General features: G+C 38.5%; 1 protein-coding gene and 1 pseudogene across 18 annotated transcripts in view; one reads left to right on the top strand and one right to left on the bottom strand.

The window, feature by feature from the left end:
* Trip12 (thyroid hormone receptor interactor 12) overlaps positions 1-22,530 on the top strand; it is a 119,230-nt gene that overhangs the window by 18,868 nt on the left and 77,832 nt on the right. For 17 of the 18 annotated variants that reach the window (XM_051154207.1, XM_051154208.1, XM_051154216.1 and 14 more), the window contains exon 2: positions 6,758-6,904. In XM_051154207.1, coding sequence (XP_051010164.1) covers positions 6,807-6,904 — 98 coding nt within the window. In that variant the 5' untranslated portion in view covers positions 6,758-6,806. Of the gene's footprint in view, positions 1-6,757; positions 6,905-22,530 lie in introns of those variants that run through there. The other variant, XM_051154221.1, reaches the window with a different exon arrangement.
* LOC127196761 (uncharacterized) lies at positions 19,201-19,314 on the bottom strand (annotated as a pseudogene).

The raw sequence follows: 22,530 nt of genomic DNA, 5'->3' as shown, positions 1-22,530 counted from the left end.
TACTTGAGGAAAGGTTTGGCATATCTATTGACATAGTTGAAGATTTAAAATAGATTTGTCAGGTGAGATATATAAATCTCTCTTCCCAAATAAATACAATAAGACACCTAAGATTTTCCTATTGATGCAATGTAGTACTTTAGAAAACAGAAGCAATTTCAGAGTAAAATTCCCACTTTAAAAAATTGGTCATTTTTGTTTGGTTTGGTTTGGTTTGGTTTTTCTAGACAGGGCTTCTCTGTGTAGCTTTGGCTGTCCTGGACTCTCTTTGTAGACCAGGCTGCCTTCGAACTCAATGCCCGGCTAAAAATTAATTTTGTATTTTTGTATGTTTGCATGTGTGTGTGGGTCAGGCTTGGATGGGCTCTTATTTTCACGAATGTAATTCGTAGGCACTACATTCAGATGGTCAGCTTTGGTGGCGATTGTTCTTTACCCACTGAACCATCTTTGCTGGCTCTAAAATAACATTTTAAAAACATTGAGATTTAGTACATATGCCGTAAGGCTTATCCATTTAAGAGTAGTATTTTCATACAGTTTAAATTGTACAATCATTATCATTACATTCTAAATCTATTTTATGAAACAATTTTTTTAGAGGCTGCTCACTTTGTAGACCAGACCACAGAGATTTTCCTGCGTCTGCTTCCCTAGCACTGAGATTTAAGGCCACTATCTAATTTTCCCCCCGTTTTTTCGAGGCAGGGTTTCTCTGTGTAGCCTTGGCTGTCCTGGACTTACTTTGTAGACCAGGCTGACCTCGAACTCACAGAAATCCGCCTGCCTCTGCCTCCCTGAGTGCTGGGATTACAGGAGTGTGTTACTGTACTCAGCTTATTATCTAAGCTAAATTTTTTTTTTAACCTATTAAACCTGTACTTAAATTTAGTTATAAAAGTGACACTTCACATCTGACAGTAAAAGTCTGTGGAGATGGAGGTGCAGGATGTTTTGAGTTTGGAGGTAGCCTGTACTGTTGAGGTGGATGGGATGGGATGGGTAGGTTTGGGTAGGGATGAAGCTCAGGTGCTTGAGTGTCAAGTAGGTATACACAAACCCCTTTTAAAAATTTTCTTACCACATAGCCTGGTGCAAACCTATCATACCTGTAGTACTAGCACCAGGCAGGTATAGATAACAGGCCATGCCTGGGATATAGGAGATCCTGCCTTAAAATAAATCCCTTGGGGTGGAGAGGTGGCTCAGTGGTTATGAGCACTGGCTGCTCTTCCAAAGGACCTGGGTTCAAATCCTAGCGCACACACATGGCGGTTCACAACTATCTGTAATTCCAGTTGTAAAGGGTCTGACAATCCTCGCACAGACAGACATACATGGAGGCAAAACACACACACACACACACACACACACACACACACACACACACACACACACACACACACACACACAATGTACCTCCTACAAATATGAACTGCCTGTTCTTGGATTTCTCCTAAAGGGTTTACTACTTTTTCCTAAGTCCTTTAGCAAATGTGCTGTTTTGTTGCCATGACGGTGCCCTTTCATGAGGCTGGGTAAATACTTAAGGAAGAGAAGATGGCAGTTTTTACTGCAGAACCTAACTTAAGAGACCAGAACATTAAAAAAAAAAATCTGTTTTAATCTTCCAAGGTTGTGAATGTCTTAAGAGGTTAAAAAAAATTAGGGTTGGGATAGGGACTAGGTGTTATAGCACTCGTTTTACCATTAAACTACCTTTACCTTTTTTGGTTTCGTTTTGATCTTGTCCTTTAATGGCTGAGCCATCTACCCAGAGCTCCCCCCTTTAAGAATTAGCAAGCAGTTCATTTGTGTTGAGGTTGAGGTGTGTGTGATTTGCTAGTGATTGAACCCAGATATCTGAGACATGATAAACAAGTACTCTGCCACTTAGCTATAGTACTAGCTCAATTGGCTTTTAAGTAAGGACCTGTACCTCTTCATAGTTCCAGGGTTATAGGGGGTATTGTGATTTAAAACACCTGATGCACTTTGGAAGAGTGTGCCTTATGTAACTGTTCTGCTGTCCTCTAGTGTTAAGGGCGTTTCAGGCTTTCTTCTAAGTGGATTCATCATCTGTTCCTATTTAGGTCTTTCTGAAATTGTTCCTATCTAGTACAATTTCTTTGCCGCATTTCAGAGGAACGCCCCCCCTCCCCCTCCCCCCCCCCTTTGATTTTCCTTTGGGAAAATCTTTTTACTCCTAAGAATGTTTGTATTTTTTTCCTGCCACTTGTATTGTCTTGCTGGGGTCTTGCATTACAGTTTGGTTGTATTACTCTTTATGTTCTGGGTATTCTGTTTTCTGTCAGTGCAAGTGGCCTTTATTTTTTTTTAATTTAAGGCTTACATACAAGTAATGTGTTTCATAATGCTATCTTTATACATGTTTGTCAATACTATGTTCTTATTCATTTCCCTCACCATTGCCCTCCCCCCATTCCTCTTGTTAGTCCCTCTTAATTTCCTATGCATGTATTCCATTACTGTTTTCCTCCTTGGTTTAGATATTTTCCCTCTACTTTTTTTGGTTTTGTAGCCTACAAACATATTTATTTATTTACTTTTATTTTTTGGTTTGTGGAGACAAGGTTTCTCTGTGTAGCTCTGGCTGTTCTGGAACTTGACTCTGTAGACCAGCCTGGTCTCAAACCCATAGAGATCCACCTGCCTCTGCCTCCCAAGTGCTGGGATTAAAGTCGTGCATTACCACCACCACCTGGCTAAATACCTATTTAAATTTTGCCTTTGTATATGAGAGAAAACATGTTTTTTTGTTTGTTTGTTGAGTCTGGCATATTTCATTTAAAAATAATTATTTGATAATGTATACATTCCTATAAATGTTATTTCATTTGTCCTTATAACATTGCATTTACTTTATGTAGCATATTGTATTTATACATCCATTGTTGACAGGCACACCTGGTCTGGCTAGTTCCTGGCCATGGCTATATACCCAAGAGTGGGATAGCTGGGTCAGATGACGTTCATTCTGTTTTTAATTCTTAGAGGTGCCCTAATACTGATTTCCATAGTGACTATACAGTTTACATTCTTCTAAAGCAGTTTCTTTTCCCCTACATCCTTAGCACGTTGTGTGTGTGCGTGTCTGTGTGTAAGAGGATGGGGGTTGAGAAAGGGTCTCTGTATGGGCATGGCTGGCCTGGAATTTGCAGTGTAGACCAGGCTGGCCTTGAATTTATTGATATGCCTGTCTGTTTCCTGAGTGCTGGGATTAAAGGAATGCACAGCTATGCCCAACTTTTCCTATATTAGGCTTTCTCTTCTCTCTGGTGATTATAAAGACTGTTGTGAGGTTTGAAAGGCCTCTTGTGAACCTTCTTCCTGAAGATTCTAAAGTCAATCATGGTCTTCTCATTCTCACTTTCAGTTGTCTTAAAAGAGGGCTCAGGTGTGCCTTATGTCTATCTCCCAAATTAATTTTTATTGGTTTTTATGACTCAGCCACACCCCTAGGAGAGACTTGATTGCCTGGCTTTTGTTGCTTTTAATTTTACATTTTGGAGGTGTGTGACTTACTCTGTCTCTGATTCCTGTTATGTAGAACTATTTATTTATTGCAGAGAAGAAAAGGACTGGTTTGTTCAGCCTTATTTTTCCTTTTCTTTTTTAAATTTATTTTTATTTATTTTATTTATTTTTGGTTTTTTGAGAGACAGGGTTTCTCTGTGTAGAGCTTTGGTTGTCCTGGACTCTCTTTGTAGACCAGGTTGGCCTTGAACTCAGAAGATATGCCTGCCTCTGCCTCCTGAGTGCTGGGATTAAAGGCATGCGCCACCACTGCCCAGATCGTTTGTTTGTTTGTTTTTGAAAAATAGGATTTTTCAAGTTTCACAATATTCTTAACTTGTTCAATAGTGAGAAGAGAGGATGCTAATACATTATATTTTGAGGGGAGTGTGAAAGGAAAGATGAAGTATCTTATAGCTAAGGTTGGCCTGGAATCTCAGAATTCTCTTGCCTCTTTAAGAGAAAAAATTTACCTTCATAATACAGTATGATCACTTAATACTATGATTAGTTCTCATATATGCCTGTATATGACATTGTATAAGGGAAAGCTCCAAGATGGATTTGAATAAGGCTTGTTCTCTAAAGGTCAGTGTAAGCAGGAAGCGGTGGTAGCTCACACCTATAATTCTAACACTGAGTAGGCTGAAACAATATAGCTAAGGGTTCAGGGATACCCTAGGCTACAGTGTGAGAAACTTTGTAGATACAGTGTAGATAATTTGAGGATGAGCTTTCATCTGTTGAGTAATAATTTGTTCTTAAACATCTGGCATTGTTAGGGTTAGATAAGAAGAAGCAGGAATAAATTGTTGTCCTGTACAGGGTAACAGGACAGCATGTACAGTATAGTTGATAGTCTCTGTTCTTGAAACAGATGCTGAACTTACAGTTTATGAAACTGTCTTCCTATGGAGGCATAAAAACTAAAGGCTTAAAAATGGGGGAAGGGTGCTGGAGAGATGGCTTACCTCTCTAATGTGATCTAATGCCCTTTTCTGGCTTGTAGGTGTTTGTGCAAATAGCACTAATATACAATAAATAAATAAACAAAATCTTAAACCATGTTTTGAAGGGTGTGCAGTTTCCAAAATGCCACGGTACACTTCAGAGTTATGTGAAGTATTGAAGAATTTAATGTAAAGTTTAATTATTAATTTTTTTGTAAGTAAAACTTCTATTGATAGTTTGTTTTATTACTATGGACAAGAGTGTCTTAAAACCTACTGTGGATTCTTTCTTTTTTGGCTTTTCGAGACAGAGTTTCTCTGTGTATCGCTGGCTGTCCTGGAACTCTAGACGAGGTTGGCCTTGAACTTCTAGATCCACCTGCCTCTGACTGACTGCCTCTGACTCTGAGGCCACTGCCAGGCCTTGTTATTTATTTATTTACATTGTGCTAGGAGTCCACCTACTGTCAAGTGTTCTTTCATTGAGCTCTAACCCCAGCTTCCTAGGGAAGAGGGAGGGAGGGAGAGAGAAGAGAAGAGAAGAGAGAAGAAGAGAGAGAGTGTGTGTTTGTGTGTCTGTGTGTAGATCAGAGGACAATTTCCACTCAGGCTTGGTGATCCTCCCGCACTCCCCATTAGCTGTCTTGAGTTATAATCACCCCCCCCCCCCACCACCACCAGGGTTTCTCTGTATAGTTCTGTCTGTTCTGGCACTTGCTTTTTCTTAAGACCAGGCTAGCCTGGAACTCACTGAGTGTCTAGACTAAGTAGCCCAGGCTGGCCTGAAATCAGTATATAACCCAGAGACTGGCTTTGAAGATAATGCTAATTACTAACTCATCCTCTGAGTGCTGGAATTGAGCTATCATGCTCGTAGTAATTTGAACTTTTGGATAATTTGCTTAAAATAATGATAAACAGTCCTTTCCAATGGAATTGGACCAAATTGTAACTCAACCACTTTTTATCATACCATAGTTCCAAAAACTCAAAAATCCACTTAAGAGATTTAGTTATTAACTGGCAGTGGCCAGGGTGGGGTGGCATCAGCCTCTAAAAAGTGGGAGATTATTCGTTCCCCTTGTAAATAGATATACTGAAAGATTGGTTGCAAACTTATTCGGAGGCTTTAATGTGGGCTTTAACACCTCACTTGGATTGATATAAACAGATCATTATTCATTGATTAAAGTATAGGCTTAAAAAATTATGTCGGTATGTATCTGCATGTGGATATGTGTGAGGGAAGGTGCTTTTGGAGGCCAGGGGAGCTGGATTCACTGGACAGTTGTGAACTTCTTGACACTTGCTGGGATCCAGATTCTGGTGCATTGGAAGAGCAGTAACCGGTCTACAGTAACCCTAGCCATGCTTCCAGCCCCAAATAACAGCTTGTTTATGAAACATATCTTCTGAGAATCAGCCTCTTCTTAGTTTAGCTATTTTATACCATAATTACAACTTTGCAAGCTTAATTTCATAGCAAGAAGATCTGGTATAACTTCAGGATATCTGGGATCGATGTTCTGTTTGCTCTAATGAACTGCTTTCATGTTGCTATTAAGATACTGTGATTTTCCAGGAATGGTGGTACACACCTGTAATCCCACCACTTGGGAGGCAGAGGCAGGCAGATTATTGTGAGTTTGAGGCCAGTCTGGTCTACAAAAACGAGTCCAGGACAGCCAAAGCTACACAGAGAAACCCTGTGGGGGGGTGGGGGGAGCGGTGGGGAAGGATACTGTAATTTTAGTTTCTATTGTTACTCTTACAGCAGAACCATAAAGTAGGTATAACATGTTGCTTTTCTTATTTTTAAAGTTTATTTCTGTGTGTCTGTGAGCCTATGTGAATGAAGGTCAGAGTGCAACTGCTAATTTTAGCTCTTCTTCCAACATGGTGGGTCCCATGGATCAAACTCAGGCGTGGCAGCAAGTACTTTGACCTGGTGAACCATTTTTTTCTGGCCCTAAAAATTTTCTATTCATTATGTATGCTTGCACTTTAGGAGGCTAAAGGAGGGCATTGGATCCACTGAGCTGGAGTTACAGGTGATTGTGAGCTGGCTAATGTGGGTACTGGAAACAAAACTCAGATCCTCTAGGTGAGCAGCAGGTGCTCTTAACTACCAAGTCACCAGTCACTCAAGCCTCAAATTCCGGGTACTCACAGTCAAGCTACACAGTGTAATAAGGTAGTAGTTGCCCCACATTTCTTTTCTATTGTATTGTGTGTATCTAATCAGACTTTTTTCTACTTTTTTCTTTCAGTGAATGGTAGTGTCTAGAAAGGGTATGTCCCTTCAAGAGAGAGGTGCCAATGTCCAACCGGCCTAATAACAATCCAGGGGGGTCACTGCGACGTTCACAGAGGAACACTGCCGGGGCCCAACCACAAGACGACTCAATAGGAGGAAGGTATGTATTTCGTGATAATTTGTAAGGGAGTTGGGAATTAAAAAAAAAAAAAAAAAGCACAAAATTGGAATGTTTCCCCTAGTTAGGCCCCTCTAAAATCAGTTCTCAGTCACTGACATGAAACCCTAATTTAAAGTTGTTAACATATTATCATATGTTTTGTTTGTCCTTTGTATTTGCTTAACACATGTTGGGGCATGCTTCAACCATTTGTGATCCTCAACTTAATGGTTTTATTGAGAGAAAGTTTCATTTGTTTTAAGCACTTAGAGTTTGACACTCAGCTTGAGGGTAGTGGTAGTGTAGAAGGACTAGACTAGTCTTCCCTTTGGATTCCATGAAGGTGTGAGATGCTTTGTTAGCACACTAGCTCTCTGAATTTGTGGTCTGCTGTTGATCCTTTTGTTTTTAAATTTATTTATGTTTATGAGTGCTCCATCTGCATGTATATCTGCAGGGCAGAACAGGCCATTAGATCCCAGTATGGATGGTTGTGAGCCACGATGTGGTTGCTGGGAATTTAACTCAGGACCTGTTAGAAGTGAAAGAGAGAGAGTGCTCTTAACTGCTGAGCCATCTCTCCAGCCTGCTGTTGATCTTTTTAATTGGAATTGTTTTATATAAGGTACATATAATAACATACAGTTTCTTGAAGGTAAAATTCTGGGTCTGATTTAGGCATGGACTGTCATTGTTTATAAAGTACTCAGAACTTTCTCTAATCTAGTGATATCAGTGTTTAGCTTGAAATGAGTCATAGTGAATTGTAGTTATTTTAGAAATTGTACCCAATTTTAATAATTTGAGGCAGTCCTGTATATTGGTAAATCATTAAAAAGAAGCTGAAAATGTCAAATGTGAATAATAGTAATTTGTCCTATTGGCTTAAATAATTATGGATAAAGTCTTTGAACCTATAACTTGTGCGTTAGTTATGTCTCTGCCATAAAATTTGGAATTCTTTGGCTTAGGGTTTTAGGGAATCTTAGTTCCTTTGTCCTCTTAAATGGACACTTAACCTTTATGCTGATGGTTAAAAAAAATTAGCACTTTTCTTTTTTGTAGCCTTGCCTGTACTGAGCTTAGCTTCGTAGACCAGGCTGGCCTCAAACTCAGAGATGCCTCCCGAATGCTGGGATAAAAGGCATGCCCCACCATGCCCAGCTTAAAATAGCACTTTTCATTATTTTGAATAAATTACTTTCTGAGAATTTAATCCTAGTATCTATGTGCCATTTCACAATTTATTTTTTTAAGGCAAGGTTTCTCTGTGTATTCCTGGTTGACCTGGAAACTCACTCTGTAGAACAGGCTAGCCTCAAACTCTTGGACTTAGAGATTCTCCTGCCTCTGTGAGTACTGAGATTAAAGGTGTATGCCACCACCCAGCTCATTTCGCATACTATTATATCGAAAATTTCAAAGTCTTCAGCATCAACAACATTACAATTTCGATAGGAGCAGAATACATAGGTTTCCATGTGCAGTTTTGAGACAGGGATAAGTATAATTATGATCAGAACAAGGAGTATACAAAAGTAAAAGAAAAATACTAATTCCACTATCCACTTAAAATGTTTCTATTGACCTTTGCATAGTGTCTTTTTTTAAAAAAGATGTATTTATTTTCTGTATATGAGTACACTGTCTTCACGCATACCAGAAAAGGGCACTAGATCATATTACAGATGGTTGTTAGCCACCATATGGTTGCTGGGAATTGAACTCAGTACCTCTGGAGGAGCAGCAACTACTCTTAACCGCTGAGCCATCCGTCTAGCCCTGTTGTCAGTCTACTTATTTAAATTTTTTTTTAAAATTATGTACACAGTGTGTAGGCCAGCATTGCTAGAACAGGGCATCCAATCACATGGTTGTGAGCCACCATGTGGTTGCTGGGAATTGGAACTCAGGACCTCCAGAAGAGCAGATTGAGCCATCTGGCCAACCCTATTGTCAGTCTTTTTAAAGTTGCAAGTACATGTGTTTATATGTTCATACAAGTTAGATCTTTTGAACAACTGTAGTTATACATTTTTAGAACATGAACTGTCAAATTTTGAGTTAACACAAGAGCATTGCTTTTCATACCTGTAGCAGTATTTTGTTTATTTGGTACATCAGTGTTCTATACAGTTTAAACAGTTTCTTACACTACCATGTTTATTAACTGAGTTTGTTTGGACATGATTTCATTCCTGTATTCTCAGTACTCTGAAGGGGAGGCGGGGAAAACCTCCAAATTTGATCCCTTCTTGGCCTACTAAGCAAGTTCAGAGGCAGCCTGGGTTATGTAGCTAGACCTTGTATCATACCCTCCAGAAAAGCCATTACATCTTGCAATTAGAATTGTGTTGATTTAAGTAACTTTATAATGATATAATAATTGGAATTCCATTATATTGTGAAATGGCAAATTTCTAATTTAAAAATTAGGAAAATAGTTGATTATTTTATGTATGTGGGTGATCTATGCGTATGGGTGCACATGCTATGCGGCCTGTATATAGATGAGAGGACCATTTTGTGAAATCCTTTGCTTCTACATGTGTTGTAGTGCTGAAACTCAGGTTGCTAGACTTGAGTGTGTCAAGTACATACCATTTCCCTGCCACCCCACCCATGTGCTTTTAAGGCAGTCTTTTTAGTTGTTTTAGTTATTCTTTTTAAATTAAGTGCTTATGTATGTGTCATCATATGAGTTTATGTATGTGCCCTTGGAATCCAGAAGAGGGAGTTGGATTTATAGGTGATTGTAAATCTTGATATGCATGGTAGAAATTGTTACTTAATCTTAGTGCTGGGAACTCTCCTCAAGAGCAGCAAATGCTTTTCAACTCTCTAGTCGTAAGGTAATGTATTCTGTGTTCCCTTTTGAAGAAAAATAACACAATTTTTAAATCTTTGAAAATGATGGGAAAGGTGCAAAGATTTAACTTCGCCTCCTTCTGTAATATTTAGCTTTCATAATTTTTCTTTTTTTCTTTTTTCTTTTTTTTCAAGACAGGGTTTCTCTGTGTACCCTTGGCTGTCTTATTGGCTTTTGTAGACCGTGCTGGCTTGGTCTCAGAGTATCTGCATCCCTCTGCCTCATTGAGTGCTGGGATTAAGGCATGTGCTTCCTCGCCCGGCTGTCTATGAGTGCTTTACTTATATGTGCGGCTATACACTATATGCGTGCTTGACGCTTGTGGACAACCAGAAGAGGGCATCAGGTACTCCGGAACTGGATGTACTGATGGTTGTGAGCCACTCTGTGGGCGCTGCTAATCTGGAAGCACAGTTTTTAACCTTTAACGTGTCTTTTAAAGTTTCTTTCAAAATTTTGTTTTGTTCCAGAACTGTGTATGCACAGTGATTGTCTAGCCTTGGGTTGGGTCCCTAGTGTGGTGTGAACTGGACAAGGTGTATATCTTATAACCCTGGTACTTAACAGATCTGAAGTTCAGTATCATCTTCTATTGAGTAACAAGTTCATGACACCCTATTTCCAAAGAAAAATTTTTTCTCAGTAATAAGAGGTCCTATTTAGTTATCTTAAGTTTAGCATATTTATAATTTCTTACATCATTATATCTTGTTTTAAACACCTGTGTTCAATGTAGTGTAATAATGATTTAGTTGTACTGAAAAATAGCATTTATTTTCTAGTTTTCAATACATATAAATACAAACATATCAAAGACATAGCTTTAGGGCAAAAAGCACTTACTATTTTTAGTGAGAATACTGCCTTGTTGTCTCACTTCCCCATCCCCATTTTGCTTCTTTGCTGGTAGTAGAATCTCAGCTGGAAAGAAATTGAGAGTGATTATCATCACATCCCAGACCAACTTTTGCAACAATGCTATCCTAACGATCTATTTCTTGAGAATATTTTTCCAGTGGCTTTGTGTATGGGAGAGGATTGAGTATAATTGGGACAGAGCAATTGCAATTGTATTTTGAAGATGAATTTTTATTTGTGTGTACATGTGCTTACGGAGGGCAGAAGAGGGTATTGGGTCTCCTGGAGTTGCAATTTTACAGGTGGTTGTGGAACTCCACTGAAGTCTTGGGTTGTGCTCTTTTGTTCTTGTTGTTTGTTTACTATTTGAGACAGGGTCGTTACCCTGTAGCTTTGTTTGTCATTGGAACTCTAGACCAGGCTGGCCTGAAACTCACCTGCCTATGCCTCCCAAGTGCTGGGATAGTGATGTGTTCTTAACCTTTGGGTCATCTCTCCAGCCCAGGAGAAGTGGACTTGTAAAAGCCTGTGGATAGAGATCTAATGAGTGAAGTGATGATAATAATTAATAGCAGCTGTCATAGCACCATAGTGGTGCGTTTTACACTTTAAATCTTTTTTCTTTTTTTTTTTTCCTGGGCTTGGTGGTGCACTTAGGAGGCAGAGGCAGGCATAGCTGTGAGTTCAATCAAGGCCAACCTTGTCTAAAATGCCCAGGACAGCCAAGGCTACACAGAGAAACCCTGCCTTGAAAAACCAAAAAAAAAAATCCCCCCAAAACAAACCTTTTTTTCTTTTCAGTTGAGACTCAGGGAAATTCTGGGCAGATAAGAAATCCTGTTTAATAAATGTGGAACATAGGGTTGGAGAGATGGCTCAGAGGTTAAGAGCACTGCCTGCTCTCCAAAGGTCCTGAGTTCAATTCCCAGCAACCACGTGGTGCCTCACAACCATCTACAATGTGTTCTAATGCCCTCTTCTGGCCTGCATGCAGAACACTGTATACATAATAAAATAAATAAATCTTTTAAAATGTGTCAAAGGTAGCTCAATCTGATACAAACTGTCAGCCTGTTTTAGCTGCAGAGATCCCTTGAGCCCAATGATGACTTAGCGGAAGATCAGAGAATATTCTCCTTCAGCTTAGCATCTACCTGGAAGGTTTTTTATATATAGCTCCCCTCCCCCCTCCCGTTTTCAGAGACAGCAAGTTTTCTCTTTGTAACATTGGCTATCTTGGAATTCTCTCTCTGCAGACCCAACTGACCTCAAACTCGCTGACCTGCCACTGTCTCCTAGTGCTAGGATTGAATGCATGCACCACCACTGCCTGGCTGTATCCTAGATTTTTAAAATTCAGTTTCAAGTTTTTTGTTTTCTTTCATATAGGATTAAGCTGCCAGAGTCATGTAGTCTCCTAGTTAACATGTCCTTTCCTCCCCTCAAATCAAGACTACCTTTCAAGCTGGGTTCTACCTCATTATTTACCTTTTCACTTGTTCAACAAGGCTTCTCTATTTAGTTCAGGCTGGCCCCAGTTTGAATCCCTTTGCTTTAGCTTCCTGAATGCTGGGATTATAGGCATGTGTCACCAGGCAGTAATTTAACCTTTCTAATTTTTTAAGGTTCATTTTTATTCTGTGCCTTTTTTGTTTTGTTTAGTAGCATGTATGTGTTTGTGCCACATGTATGCCTTTCAGAAGCCAGAAGAGGATGTTAGAACCCCTGGAACTAGAGTTACAGACGGTTGTGATCCTCCGTATAGAAGCTTGGGAAATTAATCCTGGGTCCTTATCAAGAACTAGCAAGTGCTCTTAACTGGGCCATTTTTTCAGACTCCTTTACCTTTTTAAAGGGATAATAATTTGCACTCATTCCTAAGATTAAAAAAAGAAAAAGAAAAAAGAAAATAGTGTCTTCTGTTTCTTTTTATTCTCACATCTTTCATTGCTGTCTGTAATGAACCAGATATCTTACTCCCTATTATTTTTCTTTTTCTCTTTCCTCTGAGTTTTTGGATGATAGCTGATCTGTTCCTTTCTTTTCTGTTCTCTTTTTTCTTTCTTAGGAAAAAAAAACTTCCTTCCACTGCTTCTCTGTTGGCTTGCTCTCAGGGATACTTCTAGCATTTTCCACTTCTAGCCCAGGTATTTGTAGGCTGTCACTTCCCTCTTGGCCATGCAGTATCATTTTAACTGTACGGTGTGCTTTCACCTGTTTTCTCAATGGGCAATGGTGGGATTAAGCGAACTTCTTCTATAGCAGCTTTGCTTAAGATTGTGTCAGTGCTAATTTTCACTTTCTACTGTAAAAGTATGTATGGAGACTATAGGAAAATAAGATCATTTTAGTTTTACTACTTATATAACCATGGTTGTAGTTTTGTCCCATGTCGTTTTTAACTCCCTGTGTGTGGATTTTTAGCATGAAATAATATAGTAAGAGTTACAGACTACAGCGACCAGTTGTACTCACTGGATATGTACTTTCCAGAATTCTGTAATAGTCTTCCACATGAGAATGTGAAATGCCTACATGGTTTTTCTATGATTTAAACCCCGATGATTGGAGGTTCTAGTGATTTACCCCACCTCTTTCAGGAAAGCAAGTTTTTAATTTGATTTTTTTTTCCTCTATGAACGAATGGATGTGCCTATTATTACATTTGATTGATGTTATATTTCTATTCCTGAAAGTGAATTTATAAACTAAGGATGAGTATTTTGGTGACTCTTAACAGATTGTTAAATTGCTGAATTTTAAAAAAATTTATAATCCTACTTATGTACACTAACTTATCAAAATGCTAATTAATAGAGCATTACATAGCCTTGTTTTAGACAGGGTTTAAATTAGTTGAGCTGTCCTTGGTATTGATTAGCAGAGTATTTGATTATGTAGTGCTAGGGGTTGAACTCTGGGCTTTGTGAATGCTGGGAAAGCATTCTGTCAATTTAGCAACAAGCTTCATCCCCAAGCAGTACAGAAAAAAGATGCTTGTTGGCAAAAGTTAGCCTTTTTGATAGTTGTGAGTTGAGCATATTGCTGTATATTGGCCAGATTATATATTGCTTGTCTTAATTTCAGAATGGCTTGTTATATATATAGTTGTAGCTCTTCATGGAAGGTTATTAACTCACTGGCTTTGCCATTTTTCTCATTTTATTTTTGTGTGGAAGCCTGCAAAATTAAGTCCATTCCTATTCTTTGTTCCTTCTTAAACGAAGAATAGCTTTTTATTCTGAGTTATTTTATAGCTTGATAGTCACAATATTTAAATCTAATCTAACTTACCCAATTCAGAAATTGGTCCTACAAAGTTTTAATAATTACTTGATGTTTGATATATTTATCCAAACTATAGATTTTTCTTTTTAATTTACACTTTAAAGACTTTTTTTACGGCTAGCAATTTGGCTTAGCAGCAAAAGTTGATTGCTGCCACATGTGATAATGAGCTTGTTCTGTCACTGGACTTATCTTGGTGGAAAGATGAAACTGACACCCAAATGTTGTCCTCTGATCTCCACATTTGCATCATGGCATACACAGGTCTGCATGCATACTCGCAAATGCATGTAAGAGTTTTAAGGAAACATTATTATTATTTATTTAATTTATTTAATTTATTTTTATTTTATTTTATTTTTTGTTTTTTTGAGACAGGTTTCTCTATGTAGCTTTGTCTGTCCAGGACTCTCTTTGTAGACTAGGCTGACCTGCCTCTGCCTCCCGAGTGCTGGGATTAAAGTCTGGTGTCACCATGCCTGGCTTGGAAAGCTTTTTTAAAATCAGTACTTTTTAAAAATGTAGAAATCAATAGACTCACATCTTTATTTTATTTTTGTCTTTTTTTCCCCCCAAGAGAGGGTTTCTCTGTGTAACAGCTGTCCTGGAACTTGCGTGTAAACCAGGCTGACCTCAAACTCACAGAGATCCGCCTGCCTCTGCCTCCCAAGTGCTGGATTAAAGCCATGTGCTACCACAGTCCTGTTTTTTTGTCTTTAAAATACAGTTTAAAATATAGCTGTTTACACCTGTCTTGCTGTTTTTTATCCTTTGTTACCTTAAATATTTGCTCTTGCTTTTGCAATCTGGATTTGTTTATTGACCACACACTGGACAAAATTTAACTACTTTTCCAGGATTGGACAGATTGTGTCAATGGACAGATTTTTTGCTTGTTCTGAAATAAGATTTATAATGGTTATTGCCTTAGTTACTGGCAGAATAAGGCCACTATTCTCTGTTGGAAATGGAAATGTTTGAAACTCCCACCTCTATCCCACCCCCATTCTGCTGGATATTGAATCCATGCTTTGAATAGATTAGAAAAGTAGGCTATCATTGAACAGCTTTAAACATATTGTATGTGCATGGGTGCTTTGCCCGCATGTATATGTTTGAGTGATACCCTGGAACTGGAGTTATAGACAATTGTGAGCTGCTATGTGTGTACTGGGAATTGAACCTAGGTCTTCTGGAAGAGCAGCCAGTGTTCTTCATTGCTGAGCCATCTTTCCAGTCTATCTATTTGATTAATAATATTATAAATTAGGTTTTAATGGACATGAAAATAGTATCTACATATTTGTAAGCATTCTTGGCTGAATATTTCTTGGTAGAATTGAGTGCAAAAGATGATAGAAGTCTCAGATAATTTTCTGTCCTTTATTGAGGAAATACTCAGATCATTTTTCATTTTCTCCTGAGACAGGGTTTCTCTGTGTAGCGCATGCTGTCCTGGAACTCACTATGTAGATCAGGCTGGCCTTGAGCCCCGACATCTCTCTGCCTCTGCCTCCCAAGTGCTGGGACTAAAGGTGTGGGCCTGGCCATTTCTCATTCTCAACAATTGTCCATATTCAGAACTCCTTCCTAAGTAAGGTTCAGTGTGAACGCAGTGTTTCTATTTTTCTTGCTTACCATCTCCTTTTTAATGTACAAGTACTGGAATCGAATACTGGAATGGTTAGGAACAATTTAATCTTCACAGAATCAGGCCTTTTACTTTGATCAGTGTCTCCTTTTGAAAGTTTTGGAAGTTGAATAATTGGGTATAGTCTTGCCTTTTTTTTTTTTTTTTTTTTTTAACCTGGAGACCTCCCTTTTTACTTAAGAAAATGGGAATGCGGTCTCCTTGGTGGTGGTATTATTATTATTATTATTATGATTTTTAAGACTTACTTATTTATTATGTATATAGTGTTCTGCCCTGCATGCCAGAAGATGGCACCAGATCTCATTATAGATGCTTGTCAGCCACCATGTGGTTGCTTGGAATTGAACTCAGGACCTTTCGAAGAGCAGCCAGTGCTCTTCTCTCCAGCCCATCCTTGGTATTAGAAAGATTAGGTTAGATAATGTAGTTAGTCATTGTAATAGATATTTACCCAGACTTTATAACAGTCTTTGTAATTCATGCAATGCTAAGCTCTATCAGCACTAAATGCCTCAGTAAGTTTTTCATTGTTTTGGTGTTTCTCTCCTTTCCCCTGTTACTGTCTAATATGTGGGAGTAAAACTAAGGAGAATTATAAGGTTCCAGCATGTTAGAGATTTTCTTTTCCTGTTATTTGCTGAGCAGCATCTGGACTTTTGTAAATTTTTACCTCTACTTTTGGGTGTTGACTGAATTGCTCTTTCGATTGGTGTTCATCCTTTCTCTCTTTCTTTCTTTCTTTCTTTTTTTCTTTCTTTCTCCCTCACTCAGCTTTCTTCTTTTTTCCAAGAAGGCCTGGCTGTCTTGGACTCACTTAGTAGACCAGGCTGGCCTTCCAACTCACAGCTATTTGCCTGCCTTTGCCTCCCTGGGTGCTGGGATTAGAGGCATGTGCCACTACTCCCAGCTTGTTCTTCATTCTTTACAGGCAGGCTCAAAGCTGGATGTTCTGAAAAACCTGTATTTTCTTGCTAGAGAATACAAACTTCATTGTTTGGGAGGAATTTCAGTAGAACACCTAGTAGACCAAATGCTTTGTTTTATGAGACTGACCTCTTTGAGGACAAAGACCAGACTGATTATTACTATATTTGTCCTATCATGAATTGCACATAAATTGGTAGTGATTAAACCCAATAGTCTTGTTGAAATAAGTTAGTACAGAAATTCTCCACCCTACGAGATACAAGCTTTCTTGTCATCAATCATTAGTATATGTCATAGGATCTGGCTTCATTATGCTTTAGGCAGGATCTCACTATGTAGCTCTAGCTGTTGTCAAACTCAGAGATCCACCTCTCCTGTTTCTGAGTGCTGGGATTAAAGGCATGCACCACCATACCTGACTCCTTTAGTATGTTAAAATGACTTATTTATATAAAATATTTGCTTACCTACTGTTTAAAACCACTAATATCATAATTAGCATTTTACAGAAATAAAGATAAGAAGAAAGAAAACAATTGCCAAGTAACATTTAAATACATAAATGTTTGGCTATTGATGTTATGTTAGTTTATTTATCTGTTGACATCTCTGAGAAGTGTGGCAGTACAAATGTAGATTTCAGTGCCTCAAGTAGGGTTGTAGTAGATGGAAAGTAAGTTCTGTTGTTTCATTTGCATTTCTGGAAACTTGTAACTTTTTATAAAAGCTGTAAACCATATATTTTCCATGTATCTCACTCTCACATTTTCTTTTTGTCTTTATTGATTTATTTTATATATTGAGACAGCATTTCTCTGTGTAGTCCTGACTATGCTGAACTCACTTTATAATCCAGGCTGGCTTCAAACTCACCAGAGATCCACCTGGCTTTGCCTCCAGAGTGCTGGGATTGAAGGCTTAATGCCACTACCCCCAACATTTAATTATATCTTTATATATTTACCAGTGAGACTGTTTGCAGCATATACTGATCAGGGGATAGTTCTTTGTTTTTCTTTGAGTTTTGCAGTGCTGTGGATAAAAACCATGGCCTTTTATATGCTTAACAAGCACTCCATTGCTGACCACACTCAGCCCCTTGATACTGATTTCTTTATTGTGTGCTAACTTCTCCTACCCTACACTTTAAAATGACAATAGTATCACTATTATCCAGGGTATTATCTCTAGGAGCAGCATTACTGTTATCTAGAAAACATTTCTTCTTTGTCTGCTTTGGCTGTTTTGCCTATGTGTTACATATGCTTTTCTTTCTGTCTGTTTCGTGCGTGTGCGTGTGTGTGTGTGTGTGTGTGTGTGTGTGTGTGTGTGTGTGTGTGTGTGTATGTGCGCTTGCGTGCATTCACTTGCTTGCGTTGGCATGTACCAGATATGCACACTGTATGTCTTCATTTGATTTCTACTTTGTTTATGAGGCAGTTTCTCACTTATACTAGCAGTCACCAATTTTGCTAATCTAGCTCACCAGGGAGCTACAGGGAGCCGCCTGTTACTACCTACCCAGCACTGAGATTACATGCAGCCAGCTTTGTATGTGGATGTTGGGAATCTGAGTTTAGGTCTTCATTCTTTTGCAGCAAGGATGTTCCTTTGAGCTATCTCTGCAGTCTATCCTTCCTATCCATATTTTTTTGAGACACAGGGTCTTATATATAATATAGCCCAAGCTGGTTTCAAAAATCACTATGTATTTGAAGTTACCTTGAACCCTTAAAATGTGTTTTAAATAATTGTTTTGAAGACAAAACTGGTTTTATATTAGTGTAAGATGTTTCTCTTTGTTTTTACAAACACAAATTTGGAGATGTAACTAATGTTCCAATCACTTACATACTTGACAATATGTCCTGGTGTGTGGGAGAAAGAAAGAGGGGGGAGAGAGAAGTAAGGGGAGGAGAGAGAGAAAGGAGAGTGAGTTTTTCTCTGTGTAATCCAGGGTAGTCTCAAGTTATGATCTTAGTGCTGGGATTACAGGTATATGTCACCGTATCTACATGAATCTAAACATTTAAAAATCTATAACTTAATCCCAGCACTCACGCAGAGGCAGGTGGATCTCTGTGAGTTTGAGGCCAGCCTGGTCTACATAGTGAGTGGAGGACAGCCAAGGCTACACAGAGGAGCCCTGTCTTGGAAAAAAAAACCAAAATAAATAAATAAATATAACATGCCAGGTGTGGTGACACAGGCCTTTAGTCCTAGTCTCAGGAGGCAGAGACAGGCAGGATTGCTGTGAGTTTGAGGCCAGCCTGGTCTACAAAGTGAGTCCAGGACAGCCAGGGTTACACAGAGAAAGCCTGTCATCAAAAACCAAAGCCAAACCAAAACAAAACAAAATCTATAACACAAGGAACTATATAATTGTTAACCAGTCACTTATTTCACTTGTTGACATGAAGTTTAGATCTCTTTGTAGTCTTTGTGTTATGAATTGGTGTATGTAGGTGTGATGGGAGTTCTGTTTTCCCTCTGGGGTTTGAACACAAGGCTTCATGCATACTAAGTCATTTGTTTTACCACTTATTTAATTCCCAGGCCCTATAGTTTTTAACCCCTTATCTACCAAAGTTCTGACTAAATAGCAGTAATTGTGATTTAAAGTATGGAGGAAGTCACAATAAGTACTCCTATTCTAACATGCAGTAGATGTTTGAGACTTGCTTTTTTTTTTTTTTTTTTTTAAATACGAAACGCTTCACGGATTAGCGTGTCATTCTTGCGCAGGGGCCATGGTAATCTTCTTTGTATCATTCCAATTTTTTTTAGTATATGTGCTGCCGCCGAAGTGAGCACTAGACTTGCTTTTAAGATAATCTTGAAAGTACATAAGCTAGAGTTTTATTTCTTGATTTTTATTTCATTATTTATTTTATGAGACAGCCTGTCCTGGAACTAGCTCACTCAGTAGACCATGCTGACCTTGAACTCAAGGACCCACCTCTCCCAAGTGCTGAGATTAAAGGCATGTGCCATCACACCAGGCTCTTTTTAAATTTTAATAATTGCTACTATTTTTGTTGTGGTTACAAAGTCTCACCATGTAGACCAGGCTTATTCTGTGCCTCTGCTTTGAATGCTTGAGACATATACCACCATGCTGGGATCTTTAGCTATTATATCCTTTATATTGTCAATATAACGTAGAAGTTGACTAATAGGCAGTTTTTCCAGCATCACTACATAAAGCAGTGAAAGACGTTTTGATTAAAGAGAGAGAAAGAATTGGTAATATGTAAAAATGTTACAAAAATTAGTTTCAGGACCATTAAACTTTTCTACTTTTAGAATCATGGGAAGCTCAAAGGAATATGCCCATTTTTACAAAGAGATCAAAAGTGAAGGCCTTACCTGATATAAATAGGCTATAAATCCTTTTGTGTGATGGTACAGGGCCTGAAGTGTGTAATTACTTGACCACTAAGCTATGCCCCAAGTCCTACAAAGCTGAAAATATGGACATGTTTTTTACATCTTTACATAAAGAAGTGGTATCACCTTCTTTCTAGAACAAATAGGAAGAATAATGACAAATATTTTCATGCAATTGTACAATGATTTAAAAGTTTCTTTTACTTTAGTGTGTGGCAGTGAGGACAACTTTGCAGAGTTGATTCTCTCGTTCCCCAATGCGGGTCCCATGCATAAAGAACTCAGGTTGTCATATTTAGTGGCCAGTGCCTTTACCTTTACCTGCTGAGTCATCTTGCTAGCCCTATACAACAGTTTTTAAAAAAAAAAAATAGGTGTTATGTGGATCTGTGTGAGTTTGAGAACAAACTGATTTACATAGGGCAGCCAATGCTACTCGGGGGTGGGGGGGTAGGGGGGAAACTGTGTTGGAAATGTGTTTTCCCCCCTCCTCCCCAATTGGTATAATTTCTTAATGAAAATAGCTAAGTAATTTTAGGAGGGGGTCACTGTATCACTGGTATAAGCTGTTTTTTTGTGAATTTTGGCTTTTTGATCTGATAGCATAGATTTTACTTTTTGTGACCTGATACTGCGAATTTATCTGCTGGGTTTTAGTTCATTGAAGATCTTAGTAAGGTCATGATGAATTCATTCTAATTTTTACACTACAAACAAAATTTATTGGGCTTTAATAAAAAAAAAAGTAATTTAGCTTTGAAAGGAGAGAAAGAATTAGTGTTTTTATGTTTTGTGATTTATTGGGGTTATGTAACATTTTATTTATATTTAAAGTAAGTGTGAACTAGCTCTATAGACCAGACTGGCCTTGAACTCAAAGTGATACACTCACTGGTGCTTTCCAGGTGCTGTGATTAAAGATGTGCCACCACTCTCCAACTTACTCTTCTACTTAGTACATTATTGGTCTTTTTTTTTTTTTAATAATAGGTCTCATTTTTCTCCTTCCTCTGGCTGGGCTGTAACTCCCTATGTAAACCAAGCTGAACACAGAGATCCAACTTCCTCTGCCTGGGATTAAAGGTGTATACCACCATGTCAGATGGAAAATTTATTTATAAAGTATTTAAAGACCAACTCTGGCTGGGCCTGGTGGAACATGTCTTTAATTCCAGAACTCAGGGAGGCAGAGGCAGAAGCAGGCAGATTGCTGTGAGGCCAGCCTGATCTACAAAGCAAGTCCAGGATAGCCAAGGCGTCACAGAGAAACCATGTCTCGGGGAAAAAACAAACAAGCAAGCAAAACAAAAAACAAAAACCCAAAACCCCACAACTCCAACTCTGTCTTATTTTTTGAGACAGGGTCTTAGTGGACACGGAGCTCAGGATTGGCTAGATTTTTGGATTCTTCTGTTTCTATATCTCAGCACTGGTTTATAGGTTCATGCCACAACACTGTGTTTACCAGGAATCTGATCTTTGAGCTGTATAGCAGGCACTTTGCCAGCTGCTCCTCAGTCTGCTTTTATAACATTTTTTATTTTCTCTTCTTTCTTTCTTTCTTTTATTATTACATATACAGTGCTCTGGTTGCATGTACACCTGCAGGCCAGAAGCGGGCATCAGATCACATTATAGATGGTTGTGAGCCACCATGTGGTTGCTGGGAATTGAACTCAGGACCTCTGGAGGAGCATTCAGTGCCCTAAACCTCTGAGCCATCCTCTCTAGCTAGTATAACATTTTTTCAATGAATAGTTTTTGAATACTTGTTTCAACTACTATTTCTCTCATTTTTACTTTACAACACAGGGTTTTGTAGACCAGGCCGGCCTCAAACTCCAGAGACCTGCCCGCTTCTGCCTCCAGAGCCCTGGGATTAAAGGGGTGCGCCATAACAGCCAGCTTAATTATTTCTCAAAAGATGTTTTGCTTTGAGTGAATAATTCTTGATTTTTAAATTATAAAACTTCCCAGGACAGTTTAGCAGGGGATCACTTGTTTAGCATGTGCAAGGCTCTGAGTTCAGTCTCCAGTACAAATAACAAAACACAACAAAACTATGGAAACAATGTATAGTACCTAGACTATATAATGTAAAAATAGTACTCTGTTGCTATTACATTTTGTTTCCTGAAAGCATAATGTTATACCTCTCTTTTAAGTAACTATAGCACAACTTGTAAAAACTTAAGTTCAAATCCAGAGCCTACTATGTATGTAATCAGCCCAAGTTTTACACCAAGGTCTAATGCAGCAAAGAGTTACTTCTTTTAGAAAAGTAACTGTCTTGACTATTAAATAACACTGTGTTCTCATTCCTTATTATCATACTTTTATAAAGAACAGGGGCACTAATTGTTTTTAATACCAGTTTTGATTGTTTATTGTTGTTTTTGAAACATGGTCTTTCTTTGTAGCCTTGGCTGTCTAGACTCCTTCGTAGATCAGGCTGGCCTTGAACTCAGAGATTGCCTGTTTCTGTGCCCCACAGTGCTGGGGTTAAAGATATGTGCCGCTGTGCTGAGGCTAATATTTTTTTATGTTTGTGTTTTTGTTTTTTGTTATTTTCAAGACAGGATTTCTCTGTGTAACAGCTCTGGCTATGCTGGATCTCACTCTGTAGACCAGGCTGGCCTT

The sequence above is a fragment of the Acomys russatus genome, chromosome 12 (assembly GCF_903995435.1).
Source record: "Acomys russatus chromosome 12, mAcoRus1.1, whole genome shotgun sequence".
In the NCBI taxonomy this organism is placed as follows: domain Eukaryota; kingdom Metazoa; phylum Chordata; class Mammalia; order Rodentia; family Muridae; genus Acomys; species Acomys russatus.
Note: the sequence above shows the minus strand (reverse complement) of the source record. Positions and strands in the feature narration are given on the sequence as shown.